Source organism: Cheilinus undulatus, linkage group 16 (genome assembly GCF_018320785.1).
Source record: "Cheilinus undulatus linkage group 16, ASM1832078v1, whole genome shotgun sequence".
NCBI lineage: Eukaryota > Metazoa > Chordata > Actinopteri > Labriformes > Labridae > Cheilinus > Cheilinus undulatus.
The window spans coordinates 13,746,145-13,765,211 of NC_054880.1; the positions used below are offsets into that span (position 1 = coordinate 13,746,145).

Below are 19,067 nucleotides of genomic sequence, written 5' to 3' on the forward strand. Positions count from 1 at the left end.
GCAGCGCTGCTTTTTCCTCTCAGTGTGTCACCAGAGTCACCGGTCATCAATCTGACCAGCAGCACTTAGGTCTGAAATGTCACACAGGTTAAGGACCGACAGAACAATGTGACAAAACAACAGAGCTGTGCAGAACAATGATGGTTTCTAACAGCTTTTCCTGAAGCGATTGACCTCATGTTCAACACGCTTCAGCAAAATCCGGCAAAACAACAGAAGTCAGTGACCTACAAAAATAGCTCTCTGATTATTGATTAATAATGCTTAGTTTTAGATGAAAGGAGCACTTTCTGATTTAAAATCCTGTTCAGTTTTCTGACGGACAGTCTGTAGGTCCACTTATTTGCAGCCGGCATGATGAAGTGTCCTTAGTGAAGTTATTGAAAGACAAATTGCTCCTGAATGTGTGTCATCAGCGTGTTAAGTGTGTGAAGATGAGATTAGAACCTGATGAGCCTGAGCCATCCCTGTATGAATGCGTGTTAATGGGGTCAGTGTCATATAATATAAAGCCCTGTGAGTGGTCTAAAGACAAGTTAAGTGTTTTATAAGTGGGGTCCATTTACATGACTCACAGCATCCTGAAGTACAGAAGATGAGCAACTTCATCAGAAAATGTTCCTTTGATACAGAGTGAAGGTATGCTGGTCTACAGAAAATATGAAGTAACAGAATAGCAGTGTTCCTTCTTGGAGACACGCTTAAAGTTTGCTGCTCAAAGCAACGAAGGCTGAAAATAACAGCTGAAAAGTAAAATCTGCAACTTCAGTTGATTAACTTCATGAATTTGGGTCAAATCTGAATGATTTCGGGACTGTTTTGTTCCCAGTTGCCAAGATAAGGCACTTTGAATTTCTGCTGCTGAGACTCTAGAGTCTGGTAGCTTCAGCATTTTGAAAACAAGATAGGATTTTGCTTTTCAGGATCTGGTTTATTGCCAAATAGGGTTATGGTCAGGGTACAAAAGTAAAGTGTATTTTGAAAGGGCATTTGATTGTTTGGAAAGCAAGAAAATGGGCAGCTTCACTTGTTTTTGTTTTTGGCCAGAATCCATAAAACAAATAAACAACGCCATTTTTCCTTTTTTGATTTTTGAATTGATTCAATAAAACAAGAAAACCCAAACATATCAGTCAATACCAAAGGTGAAATACTTTAATCACTCAATTTAACCTGCTACTTCTCTGCTTGCTTCTTGTATCTATTGAAAATATTTTTGGCTGGGGTGGGGGGCGGGATTTAGTTGTACTCAAAGCTGGTTGTAATAGCGTCCTCTGGTGCGGTGATTACATTGGATGTAGCTTTAGTGTAGCGCCAGTTTTTCTAGATCTGGACCAAATTTCTGTGTGAAATAGAAAATAAATACACACTTAAAGCTTGTCATGATGTGAAAGATGTTTTCATTTGCTTTGGTATGACTATGTGATAGTTACAGGGGAAAGGGTTAGTTGTTGTGTTAGTGGCTATACACATTGGTTGCTAGTGGAGTGATTAGCTTGGATTTAGTAGTAGTTTTGTCAGAACTGGACAATATGTCTTTATTAAAACTAGGGCAGAGAGCAACACTGAGAGCTTTTCATAAAGGAAAAGATGTTTTCGCTCTCCTCCTGGTCTGTTTCCGCACAGGTTTCAATTGTTACAGGTGGGGTTTGCCGGGGTATCCAATGGCTGCTGCTCCAGTAGCAGGTAGCTTGGATGTAGCTGTTGGAAAGCAGCAGTTTAATTGGAACTGGACCACATTTCTTTTTCTTTTTAAGCAAACAGAACTTTCCTCCAATCTGAATTTTTTTAAGTCCTGCCCTTCCCAAACGCTTTCTATGGGAGCTTTCCCAGAAATATAACTATTCAATAGATATGCGAATCAGTCTATCTGGCATGTCAGGTTGATTCTCTGTCTATTGCACTGTGGATACCTTGTTCAGGAGAGTAGACGGAGCTAATCCCCTCCCCTGTCCGGTATTACAACAGGCATCCCAGATAGTTGCGATTAGCCATATACTAGGTTTAACCTAGTCTTGTTTGAAAATTGTTTAGTAGAGTTAAATGTTAATCATACATGGTGTCCATAAATTGAACATGTAAAATACTTATAAAATCCTTGTGTGTTTGAGATCAGTGTCCCGCAAGAATGAGGGGGTTGTTTAAAGAAAAGACATTTAAAAAGAATCTCAGACATGACTGTTTCCTTATTCCCTTTTCTATGTAATTACATGTTTAATATTTACACTTTGTCTGTTTGACAAACAAAAGCATCTCAGTTATTCAGCCTCATAAAATATAAACAGCTCTTATCATTACAGTCAAAACTGAACTCTTTATTGAACAAATGATGAATAGAAATAATCATTAACTGAATATCTAAAATCCCCATGTTTTAATACAGATTACCTCCCACTCCTGGCGTTGAAACAAAAACTTCTAAAACCTTTTCCATTATATTATTATAAAATAATAGAAATGATGTATCTGTTGATGACATTTATCTAATACACGGGATCCCTGACCTCAGTGTGAGGACCTCTGCGGTGTCCCTGTTGCAGCAGGAACAGGTTGCACCAGAATGTGGCCTCGTCTGTGTTGCACGTTGTCGTCCTTGCTGGATTAACCTGTGTGTAGCGGGGGCTGTAAGAGGCTTAGTCCACGTTTGTGTCCCGTTCCCTTTCTAAAATCTGTGACACTCACCTCACTTTCTCTGTCTGTTCATCTGTCTCTCTCATATAGACATTTCTATACCACTCAACAAAGTCAAACAGTTTCAGCATTGTTTTCTCTCTTCTGCTTGCAGCAGCTTGGCATGAACATATGACTAGAATATTTATCTTCAGTGAAAAGACTGTGTCATGTTCAAACACAATGCATCAAAAGTATGAGAGAATTTAATATTTTAAAAATCTTCTGAGGTACTTTACTCTGTTTGAAGTCAGCATCTACGGAGAGGATAAGCACTAAGCGAAGATGCCTCGATACCCAATTAAGTCCTTAATATTAGCCCCACAAGCTAACAGTGCACATCAGTGGGCAACAAAAAGCCAGCACTTTGCCATGGTTTTCAAGTGGGAACCCTCCTTCAACGGTTTTCTTCCAGTTAGTCCCATGACACCTCCTGAGAGCTGAACAGTGATCTCCTGCATCCCAGAGCTACCCCCCTCCATACTACCTCTCACCACCCACCATGCAAATGCAAACATTCTTCATCTAACCTACCCTGCCAGTAACGAACAGAAGTCCAGGAGGATTTTGATGGATGGGAATGGCTTAATAGCTAAGTAGCGCCCCCTACAATTAAAGAAAATCAGCCCCTTCATTCTGTTTAAGCTAAGGTCATAATTCACCGTGGACATATGAATCATGTCAGGACCTCCACAAAAGCCTCAAGAACTCAGACCCTTCTCCATCAGTATACCTGTGTAGAGTAATTTACACTGGCTCCACCTGTATAAGTTGCATCATCTGAGTGATCAAGGCTTGTATCAAGTATCATAATCAATGAATATGTTATTGACTCTGAAAAGGCAAGAAAAATCTGACAACTTAAGTATAAAGGCTAAAAAGCAACAACATGGCCCTTTGTTTATTTTTTTGTTTTACAATGGGTTTCTGGTCCGTCCATCCGTATGTCTGCCCAGGCAATGTCTCAAGACTGCTCTGATAATTTTTTTTTTTTTTTAAACTTTACACCTTCATCCACTGACTCCAGGATTAATGGCTAGATTTTCAAGGTAAAATTTTCAGGTCATTCCGCCTCATGCTCATCCCTTGCTTGTGAGTCCTAAGAAGACTGAGGAATTGTCTTCAGACCTCCTCTTCAAGCACTGATGTCCAAACTGGCTTGAGTAGTTACTGAGTACATTTTGGAGGTACAAGGTCAGAAAACACACCAGACCTTACCATCTAGCAACTGATATGAAGACATATTGTTATGTATTCATTCTAAAGCAAATGCACTTTCATTGATTCGATTTCATTGTCTTACTTAAACTTGAGTATTTCCCCTCTGTTGCATTGCTCCCTTTCCTCTAGTAGAATACATGAAAACTTGTCCCACTTGCTCGCAGTAAATCTGTGCATTAGCCCAACTGGGTCACACCTCATGACTCTCACTTTGTTGCACCTCCAGCACATGTGCAGCACGGGCCGAGTTTCTCTCACCCTACATACTGTGAGCAGAAATAATCCACTGACTTCAGTCATGGCGTGATCTTTTGATCCGGGATATACTGTGCTGCACTTTAATAAATTCACAGGTATTATACGTTGACGTGATAATCCCTGACATTTTTAAACAAATGAATTTCTGGAACCCTCATATGTGACACTAAATGCTGCAGTCATTAGGCCTCTAATCTGGTTTTGTACTAAACTGAATGTAGGAATGCAGCAGTTCAGCAACACTCCAGCACATCCAGTGTGGCAGCGCTGCAGTCAGATGGGCAAAGAAAGAAAGAAATACTAAAGATTATTAAACTTCGAAAACAGAAAGAGTGTTAAGGAATAGGAACAAATTTGACATTTGGTTCAAGAAAAACACTCCAGTTTGTCAGTGAGAGGCAGTTTTGATCTTTATCATATTCCCTTTTTACACAGATTTACACAACAGCTCTGCTATTACACCACGTCCGTTCTGTCACTCTGAACCAAACAGCACCGTCATATTTCTGTCCAACAACTTACAAAAGATGAAATATTTATGAACCAAAAGAAGAAATTCTCATATTGCAGAGTTCTGTGCTGCAAATGGGCTTTTTAAATAGACAGCAAGACTCAACAGACACAAAAGTCCCATCTTGACCTGGCTGTGTGAAAGGGGCTAAAAAGAGGTCCACATTGTTTGATACTGCTACACGTGACATCCAAAGAAACCATCAGCATAAAGATTGACTTTTTCTACAAAGTCATGTTTTTTACGTCTGTAACTGTTGCCATGGGGTAGATGTCAGATGAGATATTTTACAGCAGTCTGAATAAACAGCTTTTTGTTTCACAGTTTCCATGGTTAATATGAATGAGGAGCGGACTGTTCAAAGACAGAAACAGATGAAGCTACTCGTACATGTACACCACTAGATTAACAAAACAGGGGGCGACAGATTTGGTGCATCTCAGTAACTCTATGAATTGAAGTTAAAGTGCTTGTTTTGTTTTAAGCTAAATTTTTGAAGCTTTTTATGCTTTTATTAATAGAGGAGGACAGTGGATAGAGTCAGAAAGAGGAATGAGAGAATGCAGGAAAGTAGCCATAGGCTAGACTTGGGTGTGGGTCACCCCAAAGTTAAAGTACTTGTTAACAAGACAAACCTAACCTAATCTTCCCTATCCTTTAAGAGACACTTTAAGAAAAGTATCAAACACTGTTAAATTTAACCTGAATTATTTTAAGCAATTCAGAACATCCCTTACTGAAAGTGCTGCCCTCATGCCCCTACATTCGATGATAGTCTCACATACTGGCTGTTGCGTCACCAGGAAGAACGTCAGCACCGAAACTTGTTGAATCACTGTATAGGAGAGAAAAGAAACCCTTCTCATATCAGCCTTATAACATCCTTCAGAGGTACAAGCTTCTGAGCTTTGAAATTTTTCAATAATGTAAAATTGCCTGTCTGATGTAAAGAGTTGTACATGGGTAGGCACTGCCTCCACTAACAGAAAACAGTCAGTGAGTCTTTAATCAGACTGCAAAAATACATGCATAAACACACCTGTATATGCAAATTCTCTGCAGTCATATCAGCATTTTAAATAAACATCTTATACATTTTTACTGCAATGGTCACTTTGTTCCTGGTCAGTCTTAAGCAAAATCATAGAGCCTCCATCTATATTGTTATATTTGTGTCTTTGTATAATGTTGTACTGTTTATGTTGTTTGGTCTCAGTGTGTTGTCTGATTTTATGTTTATTCTTATTATATACATGCTTGATGTACACTGGAAATTAGCCTACAATGGCTACAATCTGGCACATTTACGTGTCCATGTTCAGTAATGTGCACTGTCCCCTACAATAAATAAATAAATAAATGTCCCAGTGGCTTCTAGCGTTAAAATGTTCCCTGTCAGAAAGTGAAATCATTCCAAACGGTCTTCTTGAACATGGCAGTGACTTCAGTGAACTGAAATGGCCTCAGAAGTTATCAGATTTTCTCAGCAATTGTGTGAGACAAATGGCCTAAATCTCTGAGGAATGTATACAGCACCTTTTTGATTCTCTGCCAGGAAAATTAAAGGTCATTCTAGAGGCAAAGGGGATCTAACCTGTTGTCTGGAAGGTTTTCTCAACAAAGTAACCAGGACATGAGTGAAAATTCAAGAAAACAAGGACATTCAGATAACAAAAAAACAATTTAAAAAATCAATTCTAAACAGAGCAGTTAATTCAGTATTTTTTTTCTCAAATTCTATTCATTTATTTTACAAGAGGCAATGATGTGCAGCATAGAAGTAAAGCCAACACCAGCACTGAAAAGCTTAGAAAAGAACATTTAAAAATGAAATGAATGAAAAAAATCCTTTGGATTATTTCATATTAAAGCAAAATACTTTATGCAGATATTAAGATGAGCCTCTTTAAAACCCCGGTTGTTCTTTGTGGTGAAACACCAAAGATGGTCCCTTTATCTGAGTATAGATTACCTTTATGTAGATCAGAAGATATAAGAAACCCACACTGACCATTTAAAGTGGAGTGCTTAACCTATCCACCAAATAAGAAATTTGATTTAATACTCTGATAAACCATTTTTTGAAAGAGTCAACCTGCTGCTCATTTTGCTCCTTGCAGGTGTTAGCTAGGGGAGGTTTAGCATAATATCTCAAGAGGCCTGTGAGGGATTTTCTTCAAACTTTGCACACTTGTCCACTCTGACTTGAGGACAAAACTGTTGTATTTTGGAGGTCATAGGTCAAAGGGCAAGGTCATTATGCCTCATATTTATCCCCTGCATGTAAATATGATATCTTTGTGGGACTTTTTCAAACTTTGCACAAATGTCCACCCTGACTCAAGGATGAACTGAATGCGTTTGTTTAGGTCAAGGTCATTTAGCTTCATGTTTATCCCTTGCTTGTGAACGTGACATTCAAGGACTCTTTGAGGGATTTTCTACAAATGTCTACTTTGACTAAATGATGACGTGGTGTTTTTTTTATGGTATAAGGTCAAGGTCACTATGACCTGTACATAAATAGTTATGGCCAAACCTAGAATGGACTTGATGGTGAACTGTTTATATTTTCAGGTCAAAGGTCACTGCAACCTTATAATTGTGACATCATAGTGACCTTTTCCTCACATCGTAACTTAACTGTTGCAAATCTATTAACCTTCCATCTAGCTTTGTTATTGATGGTCATAGTGTAACTGATAAAACAGAGATACTGAACTCTTTAAATCAGCATTTTATATCCTCTTGTTTTTTATCTAAGTCAAACAAGTGTAATTCGCTGTGTCCAATTAGTGAATTGACTGGCCAAAACACTCAAGTTTTTAACTTTGAACATTTTACTATTTCAAATGTCTCAACCCTCTCAAACCAGCTGGTCCAGATGGATTAGAGCCTTTCTTTTTAAAGCTTGCTGCAGATTTTATAGCTGATCCAATTTGTCATATTTTTAATCTTACTCTGTGTGTAAATAAAATCCTGGCTGATTGGAAATCAGCCTTTGTGACCCCCCTGTCTAAAGGAGGCAATCCAAATGTCTCAAACAATTACAGGCCTATTTCAAAACTGTCAGTGTTGTCCAAAATGCTTGAGTCTCTGATGAATGATCAAGTAAAAGAATACCAACTCTCTATTCTCTCCAACTCTCTATGAGTTGGACACTCAGGTCACTAAACCCTCTCTGCTTTAAACAGCATCCATAGAAAAACACAGTATGCAGAGCTGCATGAGGTACATCTCTGTGGAAACCATTAAAAACATCTGATGATGTCCTTATACTTTGTTGATGTTGTGTTTGTACCTGAACTCTTCTTTCCCCTCTTCAGTTCACAGGACTCAGTGTGACCAGCGGCGTTGACCAGATGGTGGTGCTACACACGTCCACTCAGGATGATGTCCTGCTGTGTCTGCAGAGAGGGCAGCTGTGCCCAAACCAGGACCGAGTGGGCGAGCTGGTGGGATCGATGGTGGACCACTTCACACGGTCAGTCCTACGACAAAACACGGTTGTTTTCCCTCAGCAGAGAAAAATATAAACCAAAGAATGGTCCTTGGTGCTTGGACATGGTTAGCATGAGGAGCTAGGGTCAGGTACAACAGACACGGCACCCTTTAATTCTGTTTTTTTTTTTTTTTTTTTTTTAAGATTTCTGTTGAAAAAGTGCCAGGAATTTGAGTGCCAAAAATCAATCTTTAGATTAGTTTTTCTTTAAGCTCAGTCTGGATCAGAGAATGACAAATTTCCCTCAACATTTTGATCCTAAAAGTTTCCTAAGTATCACAGATTTTTTTGAGTCAGCTGTCTAATCCACGGCTACCATACTAAAGTAACTTTAGCAGCTCAAACTACTCCCAATAGTCAGGTTTCTTATATATCGCTGTGCTATTTAAAGACAGGAGAAGGACAAGCCAATTTAACAAGCTTCCTTTCTATTCAGGTAAAAGTTTTATTCACATGATTAAATCTGTTGTTGGATGTCACCAACTCTCCATCTGCACCTAGTAGGTCCACATTTAAATTCTTGAGCACATCAACAAGTTTTAGAGATTGTCTCACAGAGTCATGGTTTGCAAGAAATATCATTCAGATATATCAAGACAAATTGGAGATATTTCTGTCTGGTCAGTGGGATTTTGAAGTGAAACTACTTAATTGGTCTTGTTTATTTGAGTTTGTTCATGATCAGATAAGAAATCTAAAATGTTTTTCAATTGATTTGTCCCTACCACCGTTTCCTAAACCTTTGTTTTTGATGTCAGACAAAATATGTACAATCAGGCATTTGTTTATTGGTTTAGATTTTATTAAACCAACAGTGTTGGTCTCATTAGTTCAGAGCGTCCAAAGTCTAAAACTGGCCGCCTCCATCCAGACAAAGCTTAGAAAAACCACCTTTCACGTCCTCACTGTTTACTTAATTTTTTTCTCAAATTCTTGGAAGGGATTATGTTTAGGTTTTATGATCCTTTAGTCTCTCAACAAATGGGGCAAATAGTCTGATGTTGTTGTTTGACATATTTGCAGACTACCCCAAATACTTAGGGAAAATCAGTTCTTAGCCATTTACTAATTTCTTAATCTCTGAAACTTGGAAAAAAAAAAAAAAATCCCACATAAACTATACATTTCCTGAAGCTAATCTTCATCTATTTCAACTAGTTTAAGCTCTATTCTGTTTAAGGTTTTAATCAATCTAGATTTAAGATAGACATATGAGATATACTTTATCCCATCCTTAAAAGGGATAATTTCCTACACTCTGTTAATGAGTGTGCTACATAAGCATACTCTGAAAAACATCAATGTAAACAAACAGGAAATTCACTAATGGAGAGATGTCAGAGTGCTGCTTCCCATGAAGGAGTGCCTGAGCAGTTTGAGGTTCAATGCCTTGCTCAAGGACACTCCAGCAGTACTCAGGAAGTGAACTGGTGCCTCTCCAGCAACCAGAACAATTTCCAGACTTTGTCCAACCAGGACTTGACCTGCCGACCCAAGCCCTTACAGAGCTCCTGTCGTCCCCTTTTGTATGGAGCCAATTCATAATAAATTATATCTCAAGACACTTCACAGAAGGATTTAAACCGTGCTCTTTGTTAAATTATTTACAAAGGCTCAAAATTAATCTTTCACAAGCTCTGCACTTGCAACTTTAAATGTATTATTTCAAATCCACCAAAGACTCTTCCATGTTCTATGTCCAATATTTGTCAATCCTTCGTATTGTTAATTTCCTTCACGTTTTCCTGAAGCTTAAAAAATGTTAAAATACTAAAATGTTGCAATACTGCTGGAAATCATGGGGGAAGTATTGGTTAGTGTCACCATAAGTTTAATGTGATTTTCAGTTATAAATATTTTTCTTTATCAGCAGTTATTCATTTACACTTAATGTTGTTATTTGTATTTGGCGGTGTGGCTGTTCTGGGATCCCCCTGCTCTTTCCCTAGCCTACCTGGAAATGATCAAGCAGGAACAGCCCATGTTCCTGCTTTTTCTGTGCATATAAGGAAAGCCTGGGGCAGGGAAAGAAGCAGCAAAAACCTCAGAGCAGAGCAGGACTCAATAACAACAGAATGACACTGGTTAAGTCAGAAGCAGAAGAAGGGAGGAGCTGGGGTGGAGGAGGGTTGCAAAAAGCAGCTTAAAGCATAGGTAAGCTAGAGCAGCTTGAATATGGCAGCGTAAGTGCTTATCAGCTCAGAGCGAATCAGCTGGTCGTCAGCTGATGAGGGTGTGTGTGAGATCAGCTGATCTCAGTCATATGGCATATGGCCTGCCTGAAGTAACGCTATATGCTGATATATGATGTTAGCTCACCCAAGCATAGGGACTTGTGCTGCACAGTTTGAAGGTAGTATGTAATTGTGATTATACTAAACAATAATGGGATTTTTGATTGTAATTATGATGTAACACATAAATGGTATCATAGGTGTACTTGCTTTGTTATCAAGGGAAATGCAGGGAATAATTATAGTTTTGATGTTTGTATTGTTCAACTCTAAACATACAGTTATTTAGTAGCCAAAAATGTCAGTTTTCACAGTACTGCTTTCAAATTAACCTTCATATTTTCCAAAACTTAAAAGGTTTTCTTTTTTGAAAATAAAGATACTTCTACAAAATGCAACATGGGTGCTATAGTGAACTTGATAGCCTTTCTGCAGGCTTTTTTGTAAACCTTTTAAGTTCTTCTCAATACAAGAGTAATTGCAGACTTTTATGCGATGTACAGCATAAATAGGGACGGACCTACACAACACAGCAGCTGGATGGACAACACACATTAACAATTGAGAAGTAGAAGACCGTGCATAACAGTGCATTTTGATGCATTTTATAAATGCATCCTAGCATAAAAAATGCTGAGATGGAAGTATTTATCAGAAATGGTGATATCACTTAAACATATTCTCAGACATAACAGAATGAGCCCAGAGACTTCTAATTTGAAAAGCTCAGCTACAAATCCATATTTTAAATGGAATAAAACCTATTTTCTACATAAGTTCCAATCCTCTTTCCTTCAGCCAAACATATTTTTTCTTGATAATATCAACTTTCTTTAATTTTCATAGCTTTTAGGATGTAAATGTTTAAAATGTTTTCACAGCCAGTTAATAACCCCGCAAGATCCTGGGAGCATGCTTTAAAATAAAAAAAAATAATAATAATCGGAGACTTTTCATGCATATCTATATATATTTTTTTGTTTGCGGGACTTTTTCATAGAACAAAACACGTGACCAGGTGATATGTCTTACTGCAGAATGTGAACGTAGAGGAGATATTAATGAGAGCGATCAGCTGGTGAAGGAATTGTTTGCAGAGAAAACATGCAGCCTTCTTCAGGTCACATGAACAAATACAACAGCATCAAAATCATTGTTAGCGGTCAGAGAGCCCCCGACTCAAACCAAGTCTATTAATGCAGAATAACAATCACGCAAATCAAAGCGCTGGCATTTATCAGTGTCATAGATGTCTGCGTCTGCAGGCTGCTCTGAATAAACAGCCGTGAAATGAATCAGTCACGCTGACATTTATCACATTTATCACTCCCGACCTGATTTGTCGTTTCTGTTTATAAATCTGATTCACATCCACCCACATCCATCTCTGCCAGACTTCATTTGAATGGCACAACCCGCAAGTTTTCACACACAGTTGAGTGTTGTGGTTGTGTCGGTGGGCGTTTGTGTGTTTAAGTGTGGGTGTGCACGGCCCGCTGAGACAGCACCCAGTCAGCTGAGATCGGTCTCCTAAAATCATAATCCTCCAAATCCTGCCAGGAGCACACCGAGTGACGTAGAAAGAGGACAAAATACAAACAAACAGACGGTGCAGGAAATCCTCTGCTTGTACCAAAATGTTCCAGATATGTCTTTATTTTCAGGGTTTTATGTTTTAAAGAGAAGTTTTAAGGTTTGTTCTTTTAAAATAGGGTCTGATGGAGTTTCTGCAGCTCTTAGCCTCTTAACAGATTTACATACTGTGGTCCCATGCTGACAAACTAAACCATCTGCATTTGTTTATTTGTTTCTCTTTTAGCTCAAGGCCCCTCTCCCATGAGTCCATATTAAAATCACAATATTTCAGAATCACCACATGGACCTATATTACTGAAATTTAAACTAAAATAAATACTGGAGCTGTCCCCCAACTGCACAGAGGAGGCCGTTAGATCTGGTTTAAAGTTCTCGAGTCACAAAAGAAACTGAAGTGAGAATTTTTAATGCCCAACTGAATTTATTAGTGTTTATTTTTGTGCTGAAAAGATGTGGCAAAAATGAATTAAACAGGCATACAGAAAAGAGATTTTTGCAATGTGTGGTTGGGATGCCATCAGTTTCTTTGCTGTCCATACCGATTCAATAATACGATAATGTTTTTCTGTGACGGAGCAGCTAGCTTAACAGTTAGCCAGGCTACCTGGTTTCACAGTAGATACTTATCTGTAGTGTTTATACAGGATTTGTTGTAGAGAAAAATGCCCATTACAAATACCAGGCTTTACGTCTTGTAACAATAGATCAGCCTGAAGTGATCCAAATCTCTACAATTTAAAGGGAATAAGAACAGCACATTTAAAATATTGCAATCAGCCTTTGAGAGAATGCTCTGCTTTTCTTAGCTTTCTATGAAAATTCAGTGATTACTGTTTTGTTTAGGACTGTTGGATCCTTAAAGCAAGCCATATCAAATTGGTCTGAAGGTTTTTACAACTTTCTGACATTTTACAGACAACAAATTGATTCTTTCAGATTCCTGTACCAGTGTAATTTAAGAAATGAAAGTTGTAACTCCAGTGGTGACATACCATCAGTTTCTAGTTTATAGTAAAAATTCAAAGAGGCTTAACACAACAACTGGTGTTTTAGAAGAATGAAGGAGAGGAGACGAGGGTATACTTCATTCATCCCTGAGGGGGAATTCAGTGTTTACACGCTGTTATTGAACATACTACATACACAAAAGGCCAGGAATAGACACACATACACTAACAGCATCATACGGTCATGCACTAATGGACAGTTAAAAGAACATCAAAATATGTTAGCAGCCTATAGGAACACTGTTAGATATATAGAAAAACATAGTAAGCTCATAAAACAATGGCAAAATAAAGAGAAAAAACTCAGGCTGTCTGCATTAATGCATTAGTTGCAATGGAAAAATTCTGTAGTTAATACATTTGAGGTTCATTATTTATCCTAACAGAAAGTAAAGTACCTTTTACAGTACCAATAACAGAGGAAGGGATAGAAGAGAACAATGTAGTAAGAGTATTTAACCTCAACTTTCCTACACACAGATGAAATTCATGTTACAATGTGGTATCATTGACAGTCAATGAGTCATTTTGTACATGCACTCTTAAATATTTCTTAACATACAGAAAGCGCTGGAAGCTGTCTCCTACGGCTAAGTCATGGTTTCAGACCACAATGGTGTAGCAGTGCAGCAAAAATAAAAATATTGTAAATGTAAAAGTTTAATTTGTTAAACCCATGTCTTTTCTTCTCTCTCTCTCTCTCTCTCTCTATTTATATATATATATATATATATATATATATATATGTATATGTATTACTGTAAAATACATGTAAAACAGACTAAAAGCTTATACAAACACTATAAACTACATGTAAAACAGACTAAAAGCTTATAGGAACACTGTAATATATATCTAAAACAGACTAAAAGCTTATAGGAACACTGTAAAATACAAATAAACTCAGTAACAAGTTTAAAGATTCACTGTCAAATCAGGTAAAACTTATCAAAAGCCTGTAGGAACACTGTAAAATACATGTAAAACAGACTAAAAGCTTATAGGAACAATATAAAACATGTGAAACAGACTAAAAGCTTATAGGAACAATACAAAATACATGTGAAACAGACTCAGAGTTTATAGGAACATTGTAAAATACAGTTAAAACAGACTAAAAGCAATAGGAACACTGTAAAATATATTTAAAACAGACTAAAAGCTTATAGGAACAATACAAAATACATGTAAAACAGACTAAAAGCTTATAGGAACAATATAAAATACATGTTAAACAGACTAAAAGCTATAGGGACACTGTAAAATACATGTAAAACAGACTAAGAGCTTATAGGAACAGTGAAAAATATATGTAAAACAGACTAAGAGCTTATAGGAACAGTGTAAAAAATATGTAAAACAGACGAAGAGCTTATAGGAACACTGTAAAATATATGTTAAACAGACTAAGAGCTTATAGGAACAATATAAAATACATGTTAAACAGACTAAAAGCTTATAGGAACAATATAAAATACATGTAAACCATACTAGGGACACTGTAAAATAAATAAAAATGCATGAAAAGCACAAAATTGTAAATCACACAAACACATCTGATGGTCATACCTCCCCTTAAAAGTAAACAAGCCCATTTTATATTTTCCAAAAAGTTTTTTTTAAAAACCATTAATATATTACGTAAATATGTTAATTTTCTGCTAAATTAAATACGAGTGTTGAGCCTTATTCAAAGTCAGCAGCCACTCTGAATTCTTAATGTGGGTTTTTGTTTTGGCAGAGATAAAAACATCACATGTCTGAGTTTGTTTTTGCTCTCTGGGCCACGCAGACGGCAGCAGCATCAGGGTGTGTGTTCCCACTTTTATGAGTCCGTCTGTGAGTGTGTGTTCAGCCTGCTGATCCATGCTGAGGCTTTTGTGAGTTTTATGACTCTTACATGTTTGGGCTGAGTTTGGGTCCTTTAGGTGGGGGGTATCTGCGTTTTCGGGGTCCCTGCAGCAGCTGTGCGGCTCTGCTCTGTTGCTGCGAGAGGAGGGTCAACCACTGGGGGAGTCAGTTTCAGCTTTCCGCCTGTCTTTGTGCCACCATCTGCAGTGAATGGAGGGGGGTCAAGACCTCAACCAGCCTACTCATGAGACAAAGTCAGGGGTGAGCTGTGTAAGTGTGTGAGCATGTGCGAGGGGGCGGGGGGCATAACAACACGCTCCTCTTGTGCTTCTTTCTGTCAGGCAGTGAGATCCTGAACGATGAGAGTCACGCGCACCATTTTGTTTATGAGGTTTGTAGAATGGTCAAGCATTAAACAGTGAATGGAGTGATTGTGATCCTCTTTTTTTCCCATCTCTGAAGTTCAAACACGAGAGCGAGGATCAGTAAGAGTGCTGAGCGATGACACAGCGACTCGTATAAAAGTGGGTCAGTGAACTCAGCATTAGAGGTAGAAATCTGACTTCAGAGCCGCTCTGTGTTAGCGACAAGGACGGTGAAGACAAGCTGTCTGGTTTCCTGTCATGTCACATCCGTCTCTGGTTCTCTCAATGAAGCTCCACTCTCTCCTCTTCATCCTCTGTGAACCTCCTCATCCTCTCTCTCTCCTGCATTCACCTGAGCCTGAGCTGTCAGCATGAATGAGATGTGTGTCGGTATGTTTACTGAGATGGAGGCAGTGTGTGTTTGAGGAGGGGGTTTGGCTTGTGGACCATCTGTTGGGACAGCTGGGGGAGTATGAGTGGGCTAAAGGAAGGATTTAGGAATGATCTGCCTCGGCCTTAAAAGATTGAGGAGGATTCTTTACTTAAAAGGTAATTTAGGGATTTTAATTTGTTACTGATCACTGACCTTAAGCACAATAAAGGTCCCTGTACCAGCTGTGCTTCTTAAAGTTCCCATAAACATGCTATAGTTGTTTTTGATTCCTCAAATTACATTTTCATTTAAAAACAGGACTGGTGGAGCTTCAGAATTGATGCAACACTCCTTCTGCTATTGGCAATGAACATTATCCTAACGATAGAAAAGAACGATAGAAAGATCCTCGAGAAACCAAACAATTGAAGTGTTGATAAATTTGGATCTTTAAGGAGTATCAATAAGGGTTTCCATATGAATAAAATCAATTATCTTATCAATTGTAAAACTAGGATAAGCTCGTTAGTGTCGTCAGTTATGTAGTAAAATGTATTTTATAGGTAATGATCACCTCTGATTTATCACCAAAAATTCCTACATATTGTTAGCCTCATAACATCATTGCCTAAGTCATTTTTTTGTGATATCTGCCTAACTCTATGCTCCTAACACTGCTGATTCATTGTGCCTTATTGCCTATATCCTCAGCCTATCAGAGTGCTTGTTACAGTCAATAATCACTATATGCCTAAGGCATCTATTAATTATTATCTGTTAAGTCACTTTAATTTGTTATGTAGTCCTTCTTGTGGCTTTTTTTAAAGAAATTTGTTCACACATCTGGAACTCAATGTTACAGTATACATTAAAAATCCTATGTGTTTTTTCTTTTTTTCTAAAAACCTTAAAATATGACTCAGCCAGTTATGCTGTAAGGCTAACATTATAAACTTTTCTGTCATTGTTTTGCAATGTTCTGGTGTAAAAGTAACAAAGAGCATAAAATTCAGACCGGATTCAAAGGTGGACTGGGGCCATTTGAAATCTGACTGACCACCTAAGGTGTCCCCCTATACTTAGCTCATTAACTACAATCAGCTGTTTGCCTTGTTAGATGCCAAAATATTGCAATCAACTACTTAGGCTGTGTTGCAACAGGCCTCCCAATAAAACCCCACTCCCTAAAAAGTTGGGGCACTGTGTTAAATGTAAATAAAATCGGAATACAAAGATTTGCAAATCTCAGACACATGTTTTATTCACATTACAATTCACATTTTACACATAATTAAAAAAATCCAGCTGAGACAACCCAGGACTGTTGAGCAGCTAGAATCTTACATCAGACAAGAATGGGACAACATTCCTCACCCAAAATTCCAGTCTCCTCACTTCCTAGATGTTTACAGACTGTTGTTAAAAGAGGGGATGCTAGACAATGGTAAACATGGCCCTGCATCTACTTTATTGAGATGTGTCGCTGCCATCAAAATTAGGATGATCTAATATTTTTCATGAAATAGTAAAGTATTTGTTTCAACACCAGATCTGATGTCTATGTTCTGTCGTGAATAAAATATTGGTTTATGAGAATTGCAAATCATTGCATTCTGTTTTTATTTACATTTTACTCAGTGCCCTAACTTTTTTTGGAATTGGGGTTTTTCTTAAATTTCAACATGCACCCTGTTCTGAGTCTGAAAAGAAGTACTCTTAGAAGACTTTTTAAAACTGAAAACTATACATGTGTTAACAAAGAGCTTTTAGCTACTTGGATGACTATTCTTAATTAGAAATGTTTAGTATGGATAAGTTAGTGAAGTAAATGCTCTTTATGACACCCCTGCATAAGTCAGTGCAACCCAGGTTCCTAACAAAGGTCTGGATGTGCCCTATGATGACGTTTGTCATTCTTTTGGATCCTGCAGCAGCCAGTTTGTGTAATTGTCAAAGATTAGATAAGAAAAAACTGTTTATCGTCCTTTTATATACAGATCTGGTGCAGTACATTTTCATACTCAGTCCAACAGTGCCTCACCAAATTTACATGAAGGAGGGGGATTTTTTTTTCTTAATTAATCACTAGTGATAAACATATCCATTTAAATCTGGATACATCTGTTTGAAATGTATGTAAATAAGCCTTAAAAGGATCCCAGTATTGGAAAAATACAAAGTATTACGTTAGCTATTTAACATCACTACTAGCCCTGCCTCACTCGTTGCCTCGGTTCATTTTTATCAGTTTAAGTTACTTTTTAATGTCATGAGAAGTCTCCAGACTAAGTTGAGTGGATCAATTCGCAGCAGTCCTTCTGCCATTGTGCAAAAATTAAGCCAAAATACCTCAAAGACAGGTGCTGACATCTTGCGCTGGAGATGTCATCTGGGGTCAGAGTTGGGACGTAGGGATGGGCAGGTGGAGCAGCTGTATTGACGGTTTGAAGAAGCCTCTTACAGCAATGCAAAGTTCAGTGACTCTTGTTTTAGTGTTACGTTTCCTTTCTCTGTTTTTTCTCCACTCAGCGAATCCAGTGGAGTTAGACATGCAGGAGTCACATTTGTCAACATAGCTGTCCATCATGGCTTTGTGCACATTTTTAAGAGGCAAATAACTACACCTAAACTTCTCAGAAAAGTGAGCACTCAACAAAAGATCCCATCAAACAGGTGTCTGGGCACGATGACTTCCTGTCTGTTAAACTGTGACTGAAAAATTCCTTGAAAATAATCTTGAGAAAAGATTGAAAGCCCTGAAAGTGTCTGACTACTTTTTCCACCACTGCAGCAGTCATGTGCTCATGGTCTTGGTTGTTTTGTTTGATTTTTAACACTGCTCCTTCTATTCTGGGAAGAAGATAGTTATATTTTAATTTGCCCTCCCTTCCTCTGCCTTGTTTGTTTTAATTTACTCCGTCTCTTCTTCCTCCAGCGTCTCCTTCTCCGGCATTTTCTCCTCTTTTCTAAATCAGCACTTTCACTTATGAATATGGAGAGACCTGGGACGGTGTTGCATTAATAGCAATCTTCTGGGTCACCCCTCCCTTCACAGCGTAGCAGAAAAACAGGATTAAAAAACGGCCATGATTTCATTAACCTCAGAGCATCTTGTGATGTGTTTAATGACTGCAGACAGAAACACAGAGCCGTTAGTAATGTCTGAAGACTTGTTGACTTTCTTGTTTGACCTCGTTAGGTGTCAACAGTTTGTTCGGCGTGGGAGAAATTCGTCCCTCTCGCTTCTAAATTCACTTTTTAGGTCGTGAAAGGCGTCATCTGAAGCCTGAAATAGCCTCCTCTGTCTCTTTGCCTCCCCCTTTTTTCTCCTCCCTCTGTGGCTGTCCTCAATGTGTTCGTCTCTCGGTCGGTGCTGCTGGCCAGAGCAACAGGAGACACAGCGTTGTGCCATCGGTTGCTCCCCTCTACCAACTCCATCTCTTGTTTTAAGTCCTTTTTGTGGGTTTTCTGCTCTTACT

General features: G+C 38.2%; 1 protein-coding gene across 3 annotated transcripts in view; it reads left to right on the forward strand.

Annotated features, from left to right (window-relative positions):
* The window catches only part of myo1g (myosin IG), an 82,524-nt gene that overhangs the window by 48,477 nt on the left and 14,980 nt on the right, over positions 1 to 19,067 (forward strand). For all 3 annotated transcript variants that reach the window (XM_041809926.1, XM_041809927.1, XM_041809928.1), the window contains one exon: positions 7,987 to 8,144. In XM_041809926.1, coding sequence (XP_041665860.1) covers positions 7,987 to 8,144 — 158 coding nt within the window. The remainder of the gene's footprint in view (positions 1 to 7,986; positions 8,145 to 19,067) is intronic.